General features: G+C 35.5%; 1 protein-coding gene across 10 annotated transcripts in view; it reads right to left on the bottom strand.

The window, feature by feature from the left end:
- Window positions 1–20,973, bottom strand: part of KIAA1328 (KIAA1328 ortholog) — a 171,986-nt gene that overhangs the window by 140,610 nt on the left and 10,403 nt on the right. For all 10 annotated transcript variants that reach the window (XM_072948983.1, XM_072948984.1, XM_072948982.1 and 7 more), the window contains 2 exons: window positions 17,051–17,145; window positions 5,830–5,945 (listed from right to left, as the gene is read on the bottom strand). In XM_072948983.1, coding sequence (XP_072805084.1) covers window positions 5,830–5,945; window positions 17,051–17,145 — 211 coding nt within the window. The remainder of the gene's footprint in view (window positions 1–5,829; window positions 5,946–17,050; window positions 17,146–20,973) is intronic.

Genomic DNA, 20,973 nt, shown 5'->3' on the forward strand with positions numbered 1-20,973 from the left:
GGATGAAAATACCAAAGAACTGAGTGCATATTAAATGCTATCTAAACCTGCTCAAGCTGTCATGACAAAACATCACAGACTGGGTGAATTTATTTTCTCATAGTTTGAGAGGCTGGGAAGTCCAACATCAAGGTCCCACAGGATTTTTGGTTTCTGGTGAGCGCTTTCTTCCTGGCTTTCAGATGGCCCCCTTCTTGCTGTGTCCTCACACGTAGGGAGAGGGGAAAAGGGAAAGGGATCTGCCTTCTTCTCCTTACAAGGCCACAGCCCTACTGGATTAGGGTCCCACCCATACGACCTCATTCAAGCTTAATCATCCCCTAGAAACCCTCCTCCAGATAATCACATTGGGGGGTTATGGCTTAAATATGAATTTTGGAGGGACACAATTCAGCCCATAGCACATACTGTAAAGTAACAAATACATACATGCAGAAATAAATGAACCTTGCTAAGCCCTGAATGGAGGGAAAAGTGGTTGAAAAGCATAATCTCGTATCTCAATTCTCCAAAGCATGTAAGTTTAACAGATAAATTTATCAAGATTTCTTCAAGACTTCTTGCATTTTCACAGAAGAAAAACTAACAATCGGAAAAGGTACTATGAGTTGGAAAGCAGATCTTAATCATTTCCTAGAATATTTGTTTCAACATATGAACATACTCAAAATTTTTTCCAGTCTTAACACAATCTAAAAAGCATTTCTTCAAATACAGATATCCCTTTGGCTAGACAATATCTCCTTTTTGTCACAGCCTTCCCTTTCTCATCCCCACTCAAGTCTAAAGGCGCTGCAAATTTGCTTATTCTTCTAAAATGCCATTGAAATGCTCCTACAATGACTTGTGTAAAGTCACAAAGGTATAAGTACCTGATCCGAGACCAACTAAAAATTTCTTATTCAAAATCCAGTACTGTTGAAAGAATACTAACCACAGCTGCCCAAGGAACCATAAGGTGCATAAGTTAGGGCAGCTGGTACAGGTATGAATGCTTGAGGAGTTCTAAGAGACAAATGTCCTAAATGAAAATGTCCTAAAGTGTCAAAGAAAACTAGTAAAAGGATTAATTACAAAGAAATAGGAAAAACATGTAATAAGTAGGAAAAACTTATTGGTTTTTCCAATACTTATACCCAGTATGTAAGTGCCACACAAGGGAGTAATAAAAATGAAGGTCAAGTATGTTACATGGTGTCAGTAACAGAGGGCTTGAATGACAAAATTAAGAACATGCATTTGATACTTTAGGCCATAAGAAGCCAAGAAAAGTTATTAAAAAGCCAAGTAATGTAATAAAAGCAGTCCTTAAGAAAGATTAATCTGGCAGTAGTGATAAAATGAAGTCAGTCAAAGGGCAGTTGGGAGACAACGGAGATGGGGCAAAAGGATACTTACCACACAGGAAAAGCAGTGAAGTGTCAGTGACAACAGCAAAGGACAATGGGTTCAGAATAAGATTTCAGAGGGAAAATGATAAAGACTTGACTGGGTAGAAAAGCCAAAATACAAGAGAATCTCAGGAACATTCTACATACCTGGATTCCTGGATAATTAGGTTACACTCTATTGAGCATCCCCCGCCAAATTTTTTTAATCAACTTTGGATAAAAAGTACTGTAAAATATATCACAATTTTTTATAAAATTCTGCTTTAACTATAAAGCAGACTAGAAAAGTAAGGCTGATTGATGTTTGTATCATTCGCTGCAGAAATAATTTGGTGTAATGCAAAGACATTTGGTGTTGAAAGATTTCACTCTTAATTCGGCAATGGGCTCTGTTCCAGTTACCTCTCCAGGACCTGTATCTTTATCTGTAAAATCAGGATAAGAGTATCTGCCTCACCTAACTTAATTAGGTTGCTGTGAATATTAAAAAGTACAAGAGAAAGTGCTCTGTAAATAGAAAACCAACACGCAAATGTAAGATGTCTTACTAATAGAAGTATTAGAAGTACCAAAAAAAAAAAATGTAACGGGATAAAAATAATTTAGCATTATTTTGATGCCTCAGAATCATCATTATGAATGTTAAATTAAGTACTGCACTGCTTTTGATATATGATGGCCTCGAGATATCTAGGTGGTTAGACGTTCTAGACTGTTGGGCATTTTCAGTTCTTACGTGGTTTTTAATAGTCTCCCTGTCAACTTCAGCACTCTCACTGTAGCTCCTTTCTCCACTTCTAAATTGTCTACTTCTAATCTGCAGCGGACTTACAAACTAGATACCAGATAATGAGTTTATCATTATACACGTGACAGCCTCAGGAACTCTCATATGAGAAGGTGCACATGTGGGGACCAGAGCAGGTGAGGGGTACTTCTCTTTATTCTTATTCTTGGATGAGTTCCAGAAAAGTAAAGTGTGAATGTAACTCACTACCACAGAGTAACTCAACCTCTAAAGGCTTACTGAAATGAAACTAAGTATACGGATAAAATTTTTATATATTCTTTTACTTTCTGCAAATATTTATCATCAATTTCTCCCTCCAGTTAGCATTAACATCTCAGTACTTTTTAAGAGAACAAATTAACCTTTAAGAACAGTTTCGGCAACAACAATACTAGTAATAACCAGTTCTCATCTTAAGCCTGGTTATTTTTTTTGTAATACAAATGTAAAGAGTTATTTAATCTATTATGATTTAAACTGACATTCCAGGATAATGTAAAGAAATAATGGTCCAAAACCTGCTAAAGTTATACAGCATCACAGAGCAAATAAAATGGCCCCCTAAAGTACAACTTCTATTGTATTAGAGATCGCTATTACATTAGTAAAACACTAGTGCCTAGGGCTTGTTAAATGGAATAAACTGACTTTATCCAAGTACACAGAAGTGATTCTATCACCGTAAAATTCAACTTGTAAACATAAAAAAACCCCAAATTCAATATTTATTCAAAACAAAAAGGCCAAGATTCATCAAAGCTGATAAGGTGTTGCTATATTCATATACTGCACTGCAAGACACCAAAACACCCTCTCCTCTGGTCTTTACTAAGTTTAGATTTTTAATTCTCCCCAAAACTATTTCCAAGACTAGAGAATCTCCTGCCTTTTTTTATGAAGGGTCAGAAAGATTAATTAGAGAGGGGATACTTACCCTTTCTTTTGAAACTGATTTCCTTTCTCATGAAACATATTTCTACTGCCCTTCCCTGCCCTGCCTACCCACCCAACACCATCCCACCCAGATCTAAGACAGAGCATCCTGCAGTATGGTTCCTATTCCTGACAAAAGTCTATAACAGATCACACTAGTCTGGCTCCTGTAGCAGAGATGCATAAACAGAAAGCCTTGAATACCTCTAAAGTATTACTGTTATTTGAACCAATGATTTCTTTTTACATAATTAGATAAAATCCTTGTGAATTTTCACTAGTCTATTTTCAGCACATGCCTTTGGCTCATTTTAAAACATTCTTCAAAAAGGTTTAGGTTGGTTCCTTTAAAATTCTTTCCTCCTAGGTCAAGGTTTCTAAAGTGACCTCTGATGCAATGGGCTCAAGGATCTGAGCTATAAGTACGTCTAAACCCTTTAATTTACTAACTCCCAATCAGAGAGATAATGGAAACAGATCAGAAGGAGAAAAAAAGCCCAACATTTCTGTCAGTCTGGTTTCTGGGAGAGGAAAGTAAGACCTAGTTTGCTCTCAGTGAGCACCCAACAGGTATTAATTGATACAGAAAGGTTTTCTCTTTCATAGAAATTAGAAGATAAAGCAGATCAATTTCACTCTCCTACTGGGCATTTAAGCAGCCTAAGCACTTGCTTAACCTAAAGAAAACCATCAAAACCCCATTGAAAAAAGGCACAGAAGTGAGAAACAGAGGAGCTAGCCACCTCATCCCTCATCCATACTAACAGCAATAATAACGAGAATGCCATCTTTCTTCCAGTGCCCCAAAGAAACACTGTTAGATTCTTTACACACATAATGTAAAGAATTTACCAAATTTCAACAAGCCTGCCAAAAAGGCATTGTTAGCCACCCACATAGCATAGATGAAAAAAGAGACTCAGAAAAGTTCAGTAGCTTTCCCAAGGTCAGACAGCTAGTCAGGGCTAAAACAGGACTTTGACAAGTCCACTACGCTTTCTTCTCTGTCACTTCCCTTGGTTTGTCAGTTAAAACAGTGAAGTCAGCAAACATCAGACCTTACTTTCCTTCTGCAAGCTTCTGATACCATCCTGACCTGAGACATACGTTCTGGAAATACAATTAGCTCATATATTAATCACCTTTTCTAGTGGCCACATCCTTTGTGTCTTATACTATTACACGCTAATATGTTTCAGAATTATTATTATTGGATATATTTCTCTCTACATTTCAGATTTCTTTCTCCTTTCATACTCATTTAACTAGGCAAAATCTACTAGGTTCATCAGACTGCTTGACTTTGTAAATGGCATATTCATTTACATAGTTCTCAGAAAATAAGCTTTCTTTCTTCAGACTTAAAATTACCAGGAATTTTTATATTTTAGTAATAAATTCCCTATTTAATATAAAAACAAATCCTTTAAAGGCCTGATCCAAATACAAACATGTAAAATATCTTTTCTTTTTTTTTTTTGCTAAGGGGTGATCTGTGCTTGTATTGTTGATCAATAAATCCAGTTATTAGAACTTTTAAAACAAAACACCCATAAATTAGTATAACGTACCTTTAAAATGCCAAAAATCAGTATCCTCATACAGAAGTATAGTTCCTCATACAGAAACAAACTTTAAAATAATTTAAAGTTATCTGATTCCATGTATATATGTCTGAATCATTCTTATATGATAGGTAAATGTATTTGTAGTTAAAACTATATTGCTTTAAATTATATCCTTGCTTTATGTTTCTAAGTTTTATAAATCACCTGTATCAACCTTTGAGAGGTTTACGCTGGTAAAGGAGATTTGTACCTGAGCAATCTACTTGCAATAAAAACCATGGATGTCACTGTTTTTTGATCATATCTTCCTTTCTTTTTTCTTTGACGAGGTCCACAAATACCATTTATCTTTCGGTGATTTAAAAAATCTTAAACCAATCACACTAACTAAACCATTTCAATGTTTGAAAATGGTCTAACATTTACTCCAATCTTCACTCACAATAACAATAATAAATACTCAAGTCAAATCCTTTTACACCAAATGCAAAATAGGTCTATGACGCATGTCCAAGTCTTTGACTTTATCCATACGCCTTTCCCTTTTCTCTTTAGCTTATAAGGTAGATTCAGAGGTAAGCAAACTCTTCTGTCCAGGGCTGGCTAGTAAATATTCTAGGCTATGCATCTGGCTCTCTAATTCTAAACCCAAAAGTCTTCTCTTCCATGAGAATACTTTGGTGGTATTATGTTGCACTATAAATATTTATCAATTACATCATCTATAAATAACAACTGATTTTTTTTTTAATGATTTCAGAGTAGAATTCCTTCAAACTGTCAAAGTTCTAGCTGGAAAGCATGCCAAAGACAAAGAGGTTTCAGGCTCAATTACAGTAGTGGAACAGAATTTAATAAAGTTCCAACACTACATTTTAATGCCCAAAATTCTTATTGTCTCTTTTAGTTGACAAATATGTGCTCCACAATGTAACAGCAGCCGCAGACCAGCTGGATGGCTGTATCAAGCACCAAGGAAGCACCAGCACATGCTGTTAAGTGTCGTTCTGATTGCCTAGAAATGGCAGCCCATGCAGATTTATTCCCTGTTATAAATTAGAACAATTATTTCTCTGAAGTTTACATTTTCTTCATAAAAGAGTCAAACTTTCTGCACGTTAAAAAAGAGGACTTTCAAAAAGGATATCTTCCCTTTCTTTGATGATCAGTTCATTCTGTTCTTCCAACTGCCTGATCTTCCTCTCAAATGATTCCTGCTCAGCTTTGAGTCTTTCTTCTGTCACTTCCTTTTCCTCACTTACTCTGAAAGAAATACATAAATGAAAAGAAAATGCCTATGAGAATAAAATAAAATATGTGTCTACAGTTGTGGTTTACCAAAACTAGATTTCTTCCAGGGGCATGCTGCTTTTTTCAGGGATACCTTATGTTTTCAAAATGTTTTAAATTAACTTTTCATAAGGCAGTATTCCATACCTTTGTAATAAAATATGTATGTGATTTTTACATCAAGAATGTTTCCAATATTCAGAATTATCCTAAAACATGAAAAGTCCTACACTTTATAGGCTCCCAATTATGATCCAGGACAGAAAAATAACCGATTTTTAAAACAAAGGTTTTATTTCTTTATTATTAAAATAGGCACAATATATTTCGACTTAGGTCTTTTTCATACTTCTATTTAAATCCTGTCAAAACATAAACAACATATATATGTCTTAAATATTTCAGTAAACATACATGGGCAATTTTACTTTTTCCTGGTACGAATACCCTGCACTCCTCAGTAGCATTTAAATACTGAACTGGAACTGTAAAATGGAATTAATATAAAAAGCATCCGCACATTTATTCTTAGTTCAAAAAGAATTATAAAGCTAAAAACAATGACCAAAAATATGCATCATTAATGCTTAACTCTGAAAAGTACTCCAACTCAAACCAATCAAAAAGGGGTGGTTTCTGACAAGAGCACGGAGGTGAAAAATTAAAAAAAAAAAAAAACCTACACAACAAAATTAAAACTTACCTTAAAATGACAATCCTAGTTTTCACGTTACTTTGTGAACAAAGATGCTAGCCTTGCATTTCTGTTACTGGTGCTTAATTCTCCAAGGAGAGTACAGCACATTTGTTCTATAAGATCACACAGGGTGAGTGAAATCCACAGGAAATCCAAGCCTTTTCTTTGGGCTCCTAAGTTTACTTCCTTCCACACCCATGCTCTACCAGAGCAATTTCTGAATAACATGAACTCCACAGCCTTTCCTTTGTTGCTAGCCTTCTAGTGGAGAAATTAAAGTCAAGGAGATAACAGAATGAAAATTCGAATTATGAATGTTCAAGACTTGACTGCATCTTGGTCTTTGAAATACTTTGTGTGAAAGTGCATGGTATACAGTAGTTTCAAAAAAAAAAGGTTCACTTTTTGCTTATCATGACATCCAAATCATTTCCTCAACTCTTATTATTTGTTTAGTATGCCACAAGACTCATGACTGGGACTCAGGCGCATCTTTCTAAGAGGATAATCTCCAACACTGATACAATTACAAGGAGTCCACACAACGTAACAAAGAACAAATACACACATATGTAGAGGATTCACACTGTGCTCTCAGGTTATCCTGCCTCCCTTGTTACCATCTCTTTACAATGCCTTCCCTTCTCTTGTCAGAACTTTCAGGCACACTTGCACTAACATCTTTCACAATAATTCCCCATTGCCTCTAAGATTTTTCTAAACCTGTCACACATTTGAACCATTAATAATTTCTATCATCCAAATCTATCAGCCAGCTTCTATAACACCTTTGCTAAGAAACTGTTCTAGATCAAGTAAACTCCCAACCTGTAAATCAGAAAACCATGTACAAATGGTGACTGTGGCAAAGTGTGCCTATTTCTCTGGGCATCACTACTCCCACTTATAAACAAAAAAGGCCAGACTAGACAATTTTTAAAATTCTTCCCAGCTTAAGTTCAATAATTTCCACTATATGATATATATACCACTACTGTATCTATGTCCTTTAAAAATATAGAATATTTGTAAAGAAAGAAGTTATCAAGCATTTTCTCAGGGTACAAGGCATACAATACTGCAATCTAGGCAAAAGCTACAGTCATGGGATGAAAGAGGAAGTGGATGACAAGTGGCTGAATCCATAGGATTATGCATAAAATAAAGATGAAAGAGGTGATGTTATATACTGTAGGGAGAGAATAAATCAGTGCTGTCAAGGTGAGAAAATATGTGGCAAAATCTCTCCCTGTTTAGACTGGTAAAATCTTAAAGACAAGACTGAAGAGGAAAATCCGTAAGTGGTAAGAGAACATTTATTTTCATTTACTTATTAAGAAAACATTCACTAAATGCCTACTATAGGAAAAAATAACCACAGTAACTTTATTCTGTTTGGAATATCCAAAGGGAACCTAACAACAATGGCCCCCAGTCATTTCAGTCCCTTTCATAAGAGCCATATAAATATGAGGAATGGCCCAAAGATCTGCTTCTTCAACGAGCAAAGCTTCCAGAGTCTGAAAAACGGTAACAAAAAAAGTACACTGCCACATTTATGTTAACATTAAAGTAAGTGCAGAAAGTATGTCTGGAGCCTGCCAGGTCAGAACATACACCCCAACATTTACTTACTCCCTTTGTGGGATCTGAAGATAATTCAGGGAAGCTGTAGGGATCATTGAGGGCAAAAATGCTTGTGCATATATTCCACAATGCAGAGGCTGTGATGAGCTTTTCCCAAAACTTAAAGTGCTCTATCTAGAAAAATCACTCTCTTCTTAATTTAGTTTCTGCAGTATGTTTGAAAATTTTTGTTGCTACACTATTTAAACAGGGCTTTAAAAAAAATCCTTTGTTATGTTGCTGTGATTGGACTAGACTTTAGAATTTATTATGCCCTGCAAGGCTATAAAATTAACAAGCTGTGTTAAGCACAAAGAGTAACACTTCTCTCGGCCTATCTCAAGATATGCATGGCTTCTCTGTGGCCTATTAGCATAGTTAATATGAGCAAGTATATTAATATAGCCTTTAAATGCAGAGGACTTGCCAATAAAACAACCTCAAGATCTGATAGCTACTCAGAAATCTGTCTTCTTATTTATGTTCAATGATATTTCCCACGAGGCACACGTACGAGAAAATATCTGGTATCAAGATCTACATTTTTAATCAAAGCATTCTCAGACCACAAAGTAACAAAAAAAGACCTAATCCTCTATCTCATTTAAAGCATAGCAATAAGCTAATTAACAAAATGAGACTCTAAATACAGGAAATGGAAGTACTGGACTAATAGGACAGAAAAGTTAAAACTCTGGACAAGAGGATATTCCCCCTGGTGGCTTGCTAATTATTTACAAGGAGGACAACAGTCTGTTCTTAACGTAAGAAATCACCAATGTCAGCATTTAACACCTGAGAGTATTTCTGAAAAAGTCCACAAAATGCACTTTTATCTAACAAGAGAATTCATACACTTAGAGCTGGGTGGTTGGGCTGAAACCTGTGCCAAAAGTACTGAATTTCTCTGAAGGCTTATGTTTCAGCTTAAACATTCCCAGTGGTCAACCAGATAAATTTCTTCCCCTGATTAATATCTCACATTTGGGAGCAGGGAATGCTGGTCACATTTTATAAATTCTGAATATTAACTTAGTGGGGTAAGATTCGGAGAAGGAAGGAACAGATTTCACAGGACATCTAGCAGACAGGAATGGATATTGTTTTCAAGCAAGTGTAAAGGCATGGTAAAAAAGAAATATTTCATCAGTAAAAAATATATCAGTGAAATCATCTTAATGCTCTCTACAGATTTTAACACTTCACTGTTATTTAAAAGCTACTGTCTAAAGGAAAACAGTGCTTTAAGAAATCATAGGGACATAGCAATCCATGTCAAAAGGGTTTTAAGAACTACAAAACAATAGCAAATGAATGTAGATGCAAAAATCCTCAACAAAATACCAGCAAGCATAATGCAGGAACATTAAAAAAAAAAAAAAAGAAAAAGAAAAAAAGGAACATACATATGCCTAATTGGGATTTAGCCCAGGAATGAAAAGTTGTTTTAACACTCAAACATCAATTAACATACTACAACATAAAAATAAAATAAAGAACAAAAATCACATGATCTTCTAAATAAATACAGGAAGGTGTTTGAAAACATCCAACAGTGACTCATGATTCAAAAAAAACTCATTAAATAGGAAGAAAAGTAAACTTCCTCAACCTGAAAAAGGCCATCTACAAAAAACCCGCATCTAATACCACATTTCATGGCAAAAGATTGAATGCTTTCCCACTATGACCACAAAAAAGCCAAGGATGTCTGCTCTCGCCACTTCAACTTTGTACTGGAGATTACAGACACAGGAAAAGATAGATTGCTCAGGAAAAGAAATAAAATGCAAATTGGTGTAGCTTCTATGGAAAACAGTGTGGAAGTTTCTCAAGAAACTAAAAATAAAGCTACCATATGAACCATCAATTCCATGCCTGGGTATATCTGAAAAAAACAAAAACACTAATTCGAAAAGATGCATGCACCTCAACGGTCATCAAAGCACTGTTTACAGTAGCCAACACAGGGACTCAACTTAAACGTCCATCAACGGATGAATGGATAAGGAGGATGTGGTAAATACACCATGGAATACTACTTAACCATAAAAAAGAATAAAAGTTTGCCATTTGCAACAATATGGATGGACTTGGAGGACAGTATGATAAGTGAAATAAGACAGAGAAAGACAAATACTGTATGGTATTACATATATGTAGAATCTAAAAAATAAAACAAGCTAGAGAATATAACAAAAAAGAAACAGACTCCCAGATATAGAGAACAAACTAGTAGTTACCAGTGGGGAGAGCAAAGGGGCAAACTAAGTGTAAGGGATTAAGAGGTACAAACTACTATGTATAAAATAAATATGTTACAAAGATATACTGTGCAACACAGGGAATACAGCCAATATTTCGTAACTATAAATGGAATATAACCATTAAAAATTGTGAATCACTATGTTGAACAGCTGAAACATATAATACTGTATATCAACTGTACCTCACTAAAACAATTGAAAAAAATAAAAAAAATCTTAAAAAATGGAACTGTATACTGTATTCCTATTAAGAAATGACTTTCTTTCCCTTTAAGTAAATTATAAGTGGTTAAAGACTCTAGGTAAAACAAGAAATCTGAGATGAAAGGTGGAATGCATGGTGTACTCTAAAATTAATATAGTAATGAAGATACCAAAAATGGAAATGACAAAAATAAATTTGAATACAGGAAGAGAGATTAGGTATAGACAAAACTGATAAAAATACATGTTGTTTTAAAAGCTCCAAGAATAAAACACATTTTCCAAGGAACAAAGCATAAGAGACAGAACGATATATAACACTTAAACCCATAAGATAGCTTATCATTTAAATTCATGTTTAAACTTGAACCACAAAAGTTAACATTTCAATATTCACTGGTTATTTCTTTCAAGAATATACACATTTTATGAAACAGCCATAATCTTAATACTAAGGACTTATAAACAAAAAGTACAGTCCAATCTATCTAATAAATATAGCTGAAAAATTCTAAAAAACAAATCTAGAGTTACAAAAACAAAATACATCCAAGTTCGGTTTAGCCCAGGAAGGCAAGATCTATTTAAGAGTTGAAAATTAATTGATGTAATTCACCAGGGTAATAGAATAAAGGAGAAATCTTACATAATCATCTCTAAATGCAGAAAAGGCATTTGTCAAAGTTCACCCTATTCACAATAAAAACTCTCTACACTCTAGTACTGAAGGAACTACTTCATTCTAATAAATAGCATCTATAAAATACCTACAGTATCACATCTGTAAGGATGAGAAAAGAAAACTTTGTCCCCTTCCTTGTACTTCAGGAATAATGGAATAGTGTCAACTATTATACCACTCTCTATTCAATAATGACTGGTGGTTCTAGCCAGTGCAATAAAGCAAGAAAATAAGTAAGATGCATAGAAATTGTAAAGAAAGAAGTAAAATTTTATGTGCAGATGATATGATTGTGTATGTAGAAAATATTGAGGAATCTACAGAAAATATATTAGAACAAGTAAATTTAGGAAAATCACAAAGTTATTGTGGCAGCCAGCCTCTAAAATGGGTCCCAGTGGCCCATGTCTCTTGGTATACATGTCCTCGTTTAATTCCCTACCCTTGTATATAGGATAGATGTAATGACTATCAAAACTGACTGAATGTAACTTCTGAAGTTAGGTTACCAAAAGATAGTGACTTTTGTCTTGATTACTCTTGCTCACTCTGATGAGAGCCAGTTGCCAAGTTGTAGGCAACCATACAGAAAGGCCTTTGAAATAAGAAACAGAGGAAGGCCTCCAGCCAATGGTCAGCAAGGAACTGAGAAACTCGGCTGAAACGTTACTGAAGACATCACTGGAAACTTGTAGGAAGGGGAAGTATGGCATATGATGGCAGAAAGTTTACCAACACTATCATCTTTAGTAATGTGGAAAGGAGGAAATGTGCCTAATCAACTGGGTAACTAATCTAAGGAGATTTCCAAGTAAAGTGTTGAAAGAACTGGCTGGTTTCTTCCTGGTGCTCATAGTAAATTGGGAGAAGAGAGATACAAATTGAAGGAAAGACTATTACACCAAAATGAGACAGGATTTTCAGAAATTCCCAGATAGCAAAACTGCTAAAATTAAGAAATGTCTTCTGAGCAGATCTCAAAACCAGGATACTGCCAGGAAAAACATGCTCTGGAGATAAAGCCAAGGTAATAACTTCTGTTTAAGACCTCAGAAACATCAAAGTTGACTCAAGAGAGTCAGACAAAAGAGATTAAGTTTGGGCCTCACAAATCCTCTCAAATAATGGGGCTTCTAGGAAGCTTACTAGGATTTTAAACTGCTAAAATTCTGTGATGTTAGGCAGCCACAGACAACTAATACAGTTTTTAACGTATTAATCAATTATTTTAAATTCCTCATCAGATCATTCCACCTGCATCTGCTTATGCTGCTTTATCTCTTTCCAGTATGTTGTGTTCTCTTGCCTTCCATATACCTACAGTTTCATGCATATCTGGATATCTTAGGCAGGACAGCAGAGACTGAGGCAAATCATTCCCACACTTGGTAATGGGCAGACCTTTCCTTTGGCTAGGTTTTTAGTGCAGGGGCTTTATGTAATCACGTTAGGCAGGTTTCAGGTTTACTGTTGCTATGGTTACCCTCAGTACACCACAGACTTCAAATTCCTCTAGGCATAACCTCCCTTCAGGTGGACCAGATGTTTTCCTCAATGTCTGCTCCACCCTCAGCTTTAGGTCTTCCCTCCTGGAGGGTCTGTTTCTTCTGAGGTTCTCATTAGTATTTAACTGTTACTTTTACTAGGTACTTATTAGCCTGATGGTAGGGGGTCTGGGTTGGAGTGGTGCTCTCTATTATTCTAATTAGGTCGTGCTAAGCAGACTTTGTATGCCTGGGTCTTAGAAATGCTCCAGTCTCTCTTCTATAGTTCTATGACCAGCATGTAACCCTGCCCTCCCTCTAAGTTATTTTCTGCCTACCTCCAGCTTCAGTGGCTTTCACCAGTGCTATATATGAGCTATATATTATGGAAGCCCTCTTCCTAAACTTACTGGGTTTGCTACACAGAAAAGTTACAGGAGAAGGATCCAGGAAAGATTTTGTGCTCCTTCCATTACAACTGCTGTTCCTCCTCCCATGCCTGCGCGAAGAGGGGTGTTTTATCAGGCCTCTCAACATGTTGGGCCTATAGAGAAAAAGCCTGCAATAGAGTTGAAGCTGCTCTATACTTGCTGCCCTAGGGAGCTTCCTATTCTTACCTGTCCACATCTGGCCTCCACCAATTTGTTACCTACTGCAGTGAAATGTTCTTACCCATTTCTAGCTGTGTCTGCCCCACGTAAGCTAGCGCTCACATCTCAGCTTTCCCTATAGGGACATCTCTTCTGAGATTTCGGGTTAGTTGGTTGCTCTGCATGTGAACTGAGCTCTCTGATTCAAGAAACATCCAGAGCTTGCAGTTTGTTCCATCACCCCTTTTTTTTTCAAAGGACAATATTTTTGTGTCTGTTTATCTCTTCCACAAATGCTTTGAAAAAGTACATCATCATGTAGCAAATATTCAATAATTGTTTTTTGATCAAAACCAGATAATTAATATGGTAAGAATAACCATCTTCAGTTATTAAGTACTAACTTAATAATACTCAAATCTCAATGTCATAATTCAAGCTATAGTTCCAATTTTGAGAAGGCAACCTAAATAATCTTGTAAGAATTTCTAGTAACCTCTGCTCTTCACTCTTCCCTGAGCTCAATGATTCTTCCTTTCTCCTATTGATTTCAGATCTAAGAAATCTGAATCCATCACAACAGGCACATACAAATAAACCATGAAAGAGAATAACCAGTATACATAAAGCCCATGTGTAAAAAAAAAAGAAAACTGCTTGAGAAAAGACTGAAAAGTTACTACATATACTTGCATGTTGCATATACCGACAACTGTGGTCTTTTAACTTTTCATAACCCAAATGTGGCCCAACCATAACCGAGTAGATCAAGCAGCTGTAAGTCTGAGTAGATGCAGCAAGGTCAGAGGAGGCTATCCACGTTCATACGGCACTGCACAGGCTTCCAGAGGCCATGCAGAAGGGGTAAAAAACGCTATAGAAAAATTAACCTCTTCTTGGAAGTAGTACCTGGTCAGATCTAAGAAAAAGATTGTTGAGCACACGCTAGTCACTCAAAAAATATTCTCTCAATTGTAGTGCTCAGAATCAGCAATCTGAGAATGAAGTTCGGTAAACTAACTGTTCTACAGGGTCAAGATACATAAAGTTCAGAGAATGCCTTTCTACCTAAAGCAATTTAAAATTTCCTTATCCTCTCTTGAAATTTACTTTGTAACCTATTATAAATTGTTTATCAACCCCCTCCAAATTCATAAAGACCCCAAATGGGAAGACAAAAAACTAAGTCACTAAAAAATTAAAGCCTAATTTTCTTACTGTACTGCAATGCACATTTAATTATGTCCCAAAAAGTTATGATTAGCTTAATAAAATAAAAGGCCAGAACAAATATAAAATAATGATGATCTACTCATTTTGCAATGGGAAACTAATGGTGCTACATTTTCTATTTTTCTTCTGAGAAATGTCAAGTTGAAATAGCAAACTGTCCTCTGGGAAAAATCAGAGTATCTGAGCCTAAAAAAGAACTCTGTCCTCGAATGAGTTAGTACACAAGTATTCACTGGGGAACCATGCATTATTTCACAGTGTGGGCTTAGGACATGAAATAGCGCAGGTTTTTTTAGGCTACTTAGAATATGGCTCATATACAACAAAAACTGCAATTGTGGCCAAGATTATTTAAACATTTTTTTTCCTTTAAGGAATAAGCTATGATGCAGTCTGTGCATTAGTCTATGGTACCCCTCCCCATCTTAAAAGATCTCAGTAAAAAGATGCAAGTGCATAAATAAAGAACTGTCACCATCTTTCAGCACAAGCTACAATATTTTGCAGAGCCATTCATTTTTCAAGTCCCCATAAATGACACTACTTTTCCCATCCACGCAAACAATTCATTAATTTTACTGTAAAAGACTTTTTGAGGTCACTTCATTCAACAATCTTGAACAAAAAGAATTTTCTCTATCCTAATACCTCTTAGAAAGATTGATCAATATTCCACTTATCCTTCTGCAAATGTAAATCAATGCTGGACACCTCAGGGAAGTCCCCTCAGTTACTTGAAACCCATATATCAAGTCATCTCTTAATACTCTCTTCTACAAACTAAATAATTCATAATATTCCTAATTTATCTTTTAGTATGTTATCCATTAACCTGTAAATTTTGATTTGTGTATGTATTCTATTATTTTATAAGTGTAGTTAACACAGTGAAAAAGCTTTCTGGTTAAATTATTAAGGAGACACTGAAAGATTAAAAACTCATTATTAGGCGTTTTTATCTATTTGTTTTCTTGCCAAATAGCATAAAATATTGCTTGCTCATGTTCAAGCTAAATTTAACTATAAACCACGCTTTTTTTTTTTAATGGACTGGGCCTAACCAGTAAGCCTTTCCCTAAAATGAATTTCTAATTTATTTTTATCCTAGGCATATAATAACCTGTCCGTGTCACTACTGTCTTTTATCCTGTTTGAATGAAACCATTTCCCAACCTCTTATGCCAAGTCTGAATTTTATTTATACCTTCTATTAACATTTATTCTTATTTAGAAACAGCAATAAATCTTACAGGCATCTTTTTTATTCTCTCATAGAGAGCACCAATAAAGACACTGACTAAAGAGGATCTCACAGCTAGGTTCTCAACGGATTCCTCCAAGATACAGGTAAGCCAGTCTTGGAATTTGGACACATACGGTTTTCCCGCTTACACCGCTAAAGTCAAGGCCGTGTTTTTATGGAAAAAAAAAAAAAAGGCTGTGCTTTTGAAAGAATGCTTTGCACTTGTGCATAGTAGTTGAAATTCTTAAGTATGCTATACTTGAATATGACGTAGGAATACATGAGATTTTTTAAGTCTTCTGACATTTTCTCCATTTGGTTTGGCCTTTATCACAACTAAAACAATCTCCATTCTTTATGTCCAATTTTTACTGAAAAGACATGAATGAAAACAACTTTCAAAACTTCAGCCTCCTAATAATCCTCTATTAGTACTTTTTCATTATTCTCTATTTATTGAAAAGTGTTATTAGTTTAAAAAGAAAACAAGGATACATTATTCCCATATACCTATATGTTAACAGTAAATATAGTAATAATGGGGTTTTTTAGCAGTCAAATTTGTACTAATATCAATCTTAGTATGTACTAACACACTGACCCTTTACCAAGAATCTAGCACTTTGCTAGAAAGCAGAAGTTGATTGAAACAAAATCAATATGCTCTAATATTTCAGGTATGCTCTAAGCCTGGCAACTGAAATTATATCACTCAGGACAGCAATGGCAATGCAGGACTATTACTAACTATATGGAGTCAAACTAATTGTAATAGCTTTAGGGACATCTACAGCCATCTACGTGGTTAAAAAGTGTTGTGAGATGATCATAAATTAAGTGTTTAACAATTAAATGATCTCCCAATACAAAAAATAATATTTGAGATAATGAAAACTCTACTTGGCACCACAGAATAGCTTTTTTTTTTGAAAAAAATCTTTGTTCCCGTAAGATCAATGACACAAGGACATCAGAACATATTTGCAATTTTCTATTTTCAAAAAGCTGTTCTTTCTCGTACAGTAATGCATTTCATATAAAGTTTGTCTTACCTGGCCAGTTCTTTAATTAAGTTTGCAATGCGTCTTTTGTCTTCAAGACATAAATCTTTCAATGATGCACTCTTCATTCCTCTCCTGCAGAAATTCTAAAACAAATAAAAAAAAATCCTTCAGATTAACTTTTACTAACAACAATTATTAAGACTTGTCGAGAAAGCTCTTAAAATAAGCACAGGAGGTAAAATTTCTTAGATCTCTTTTATCTGGTAGAACAACATTTACCTGCTTCATTTAAACCTACTGTGAACCCAAAACAGGCTAAGGAACTATCTGTCCACCAGGGGACATCATGAATTTATGCTGAAAAGCACACGGAAAGAACTCAAAGGCAGAAATGTGCCTGCTAAAATATGAGGGAGTATTAAGGAAGCAACCTTCCCTTTGTGAATGTCACAGAAACAAACACCTAATGGAAGATTCTGAGAGTCTGTCCTACACCATAGCCCCCAGGCTGCTTAAAGGCAGACTAAGGTTGGCAGCAGAGGCACCAGTTTCTAAGCTCTCAATATATCCAAAGGTTCATTTCAAAGAGTATTAGAACAGAGAGTAATAATAATGGCTAACATTATATCTAGCGTTATTAGGGCTATCCTAAGAATTTTATACTTATTAATCCATTTTGTTTTCACAGCAATGCTATGAGGTAGGCATTATTCCTATTCTACAGTGAAGGTACATATCTTGCCTAGAATTGTAACAACTAAGTAGCAGAATCAAGACTCGAGCATTGGTTCCAAAGTCTGTATTCTTACCTACTGTACTATCCTATCTTTTGTGCTATAAAAGGTTCTCCCAGTACTTAAATATCATTAAGAGGGGTAAAGACCATGAAGCCCAGGAATTCACAAGGGAACTGGAGATAACATGTAAAAGGGAAAACATGTTTCTCTTAAAAAAAGAAAAAAAATAACAACCTTGGCATTTGTGTAACCACAAAGTAGGTTAGTCCAACTACTTCAGGTAGCTAGGAATAATCCAAGACCCCTAAAGTGAATCCTGGAATTACTGATAGCCAAAGATGGAAAAGACAGGGGAGAAAAAGGAGATGGACAAAAGGAGATGGTAAAAAAAAATTAAATGGATTTGATTGTAGATTTTAGGTATGGTTAATTTAAGATGCCAGGAGGACACTCACATAGAAGTGTTTAGGTAAGAAGGTAGAAATGTGGGTCTGACTATCAAGTCAGAGAAAAACACGAAGATTTAAAATGTTATTGTTGATGTTAAGATTTTTATTATTTTCTTTAGACTTTTCTATGTTTTAAAGTTTTCTTTAAAGTTAAAAAATATTAGTTTTTAAAAATCATCTACTAATCCAAGCAAATAAATTAAAATTGGTATTTGAAAAGACAAGAGAAGAATCAGAAGCATACAACATTGTGGGAGAAAAAAGTTTTAAGAAGAATGTGGGGTAAATAGTGCTAATGACCAAAAAAGTTAAACAGAATATAAAAAGAAGTCACTAGATTTGACAATGGTTAAAGGTGCTGAAAACCTGTTAAAAGAAATTTTAGTAGTGGTGTAGTGAATGAACAAGAGAAACCCTTGCACATAGGCAAGAATTTCAGCAGCATTGTGTTTAGGCAAAAACCTGAGAACACAAATGTTTGTCAATCAGAGAGCAGTTGAACTGTGGTGTATTTATACAGTGGAACTCTGCAGCTACTGGTTGTTACCTACAGACATTCTTCTTCAATCCCACCCTTCCAGGCTCTGCTCTGTGATGCTCAGGCTGAGGTTCTGGAAACCTCTCTTCTCTTTCATGGCTCTCTGTTAAACTCTGCCAACAGGAAGAACTAGAGATTTTTAGAGGAAGAAAGGACAGACTCTGTCCTACTTGCTTCCTGTTTCTGTCTGTGTCACTCCTGTCAGAGATCTTCACCCTGGCAAGAATGGCTGATTCCAGTTTGTAATTTTTCCAGCCCTGGCAGAACCAGCCTTTAGAGTGTCTCCCTCAGGGAGAGCAGGGCCAGTCAGGCTGACTCCCCATCAGAGGTCCAAGTTCCAGCTCTAAGCGGCTCCTCTTCCAAGCTTCTAGGTTTTAATAATTCCAACTTGTTCTGTCTGTTTTCCCAGCCCGAGGATGGTGGTTTTTTCTTGCAGTTATTATCTACAAGAGAACTCAGTGTGCCTTTTTGCTTTCCAGTTCTCTAGCAGCAATTTAACAAGTCGTTACACTGAACAGTCTCAGGTAAAACAACTAACTAAACCCTGACTGAAATATCAGTGAAAAGAAATGAAATATAACTATGTGCAACATAAATTAATCCTGTGAATATAATGTTGAACAAAAAAGCAAATTACACAATATGAGGTCATTTATATAAAGTTCAAAATATATAAAACAAAATATTGTTTAAAAAATAAATACATGTTTAGACTATATAGGATGGGGCGGCCAGCCAAATCTGGCCCAAAGCCTGGTTTTGTTTAAAAAAAAAAGTTTATTAAAACATAGCCATGCACATTCATTTACACACTGACATACACATGGCTTGTTCCACACCATTAGTAGTAGAGTTGAGTAACTGAGACAGAGACCATGTGTCTCACAAAGGCTAAATATTTACTCTCTGGCCCTTAACAGAAAAAGGCTTGTCAGCCCCTGATACAGAAAAACAAAAGAATGATAAACACAACATTCAGGATAGAGATTACCAAAGAAGATGAAATAGTAAGGGAAGGACACGGCTGCACAGTCATCCGATTTACAAGAGCAGCACCGCAGTTCAATGGGGGAAAGAAGAGTCTTCTCAGTAAATGGTACTGGGCCAATCGGACTATCAGCACGGAAAAGGAACCATGATCCTGGCTTTAGACCAAACACATATTAATTTCTGATGAATAATGGGTTTAATTGTGAAAAGCAAGACAATGTGGTTTCGAAAAGAGAGAGAGAACCTGCTGCAAGGAGTGTAGTTGGCTAACAGCCTCACCCAGCCACTGTCACACCTTCAGGATCCAATGCACTGTTTATGCCAAGGCCAATGACTGGCAACAGCAGAGATATGGGAACTGGGCCATTTCTGCTTGACATGGCATCCTAAAAGAACAATATTTTGCTCTGGGGGTCCCCGTTAACCAGACAGGCAAAAGACCTCAACTGAATTTCTAGAGATAAAAACTACAGTGTCTTACACGAAAAATACACTGGATAAGATTAGTAGCAAAAGATGAATGCAGAAGATAATTTTCAAATACAGCAATACAAACTATCCACAGACAAGCACAAAACAACAACAAAAAACTGAAAAAAAATAGAGGATCAGAGAGCTGTGGTATAACTTCAAGTGGCCTAATATGTGTATAATTGGAATCCTCCAAAGAGAGGAGAGAGAGGGAGACATAAATTATCTGAAGACATCATGGCTCAAAAATTTCCCAATTTAATGAAAACCAGAAACCCACAGATCCAAAATGCTTAACAAACTCCAACCCAAAGGAAATTTGGAAAACTAGTCCAAAGCATAATATAATCAAACTGCTAAACACTAGTGATAAAAAGAGAATCTTAAAAGTAGCTAGAGTTAAACCTCACACATACTAAATACAGGGGAATAAAAATAAGGATGACAACAGACTTCTCAAAAACATCACAGGTGAGGCAACAGCACAGCAGTCATTAAAGCCCTGACAGAAAAAAACTAACAGCTCAGAATTTTATAACTAGTAAAAAAATCTTTCAGAAGTGAAAATGAAATAAAGACTTTTTCAGGCATACAAAAATCAAAGAAAAAAATCATTCCCAACATACCTGTACTACAATGTTAAAGGAAGTCCTTCAAGCAATAGAAAATATCAATGATATCAAATGGGAAACACCAGAAATGGTAACTCTGTGGCTAAATCTGAAAGTCTTTTGTTGCATTTTTAAATCTCTTTAAAAGACAAACTGAAATAAAAGGAAAAAAACT

Source organism: Vicugna pacos, chromosome 24 (assembly GCF_048564905.1).
Source record: "Vicugna pacos chromosome 24, VicPac4, whole genome shotgun sequence".
Lineage (NCBI taxonomy): Eukaryota > Metazoa > Chordata > Mammalia > Artiodactyla > Camelidae > Vicugna > Vicugna pacos.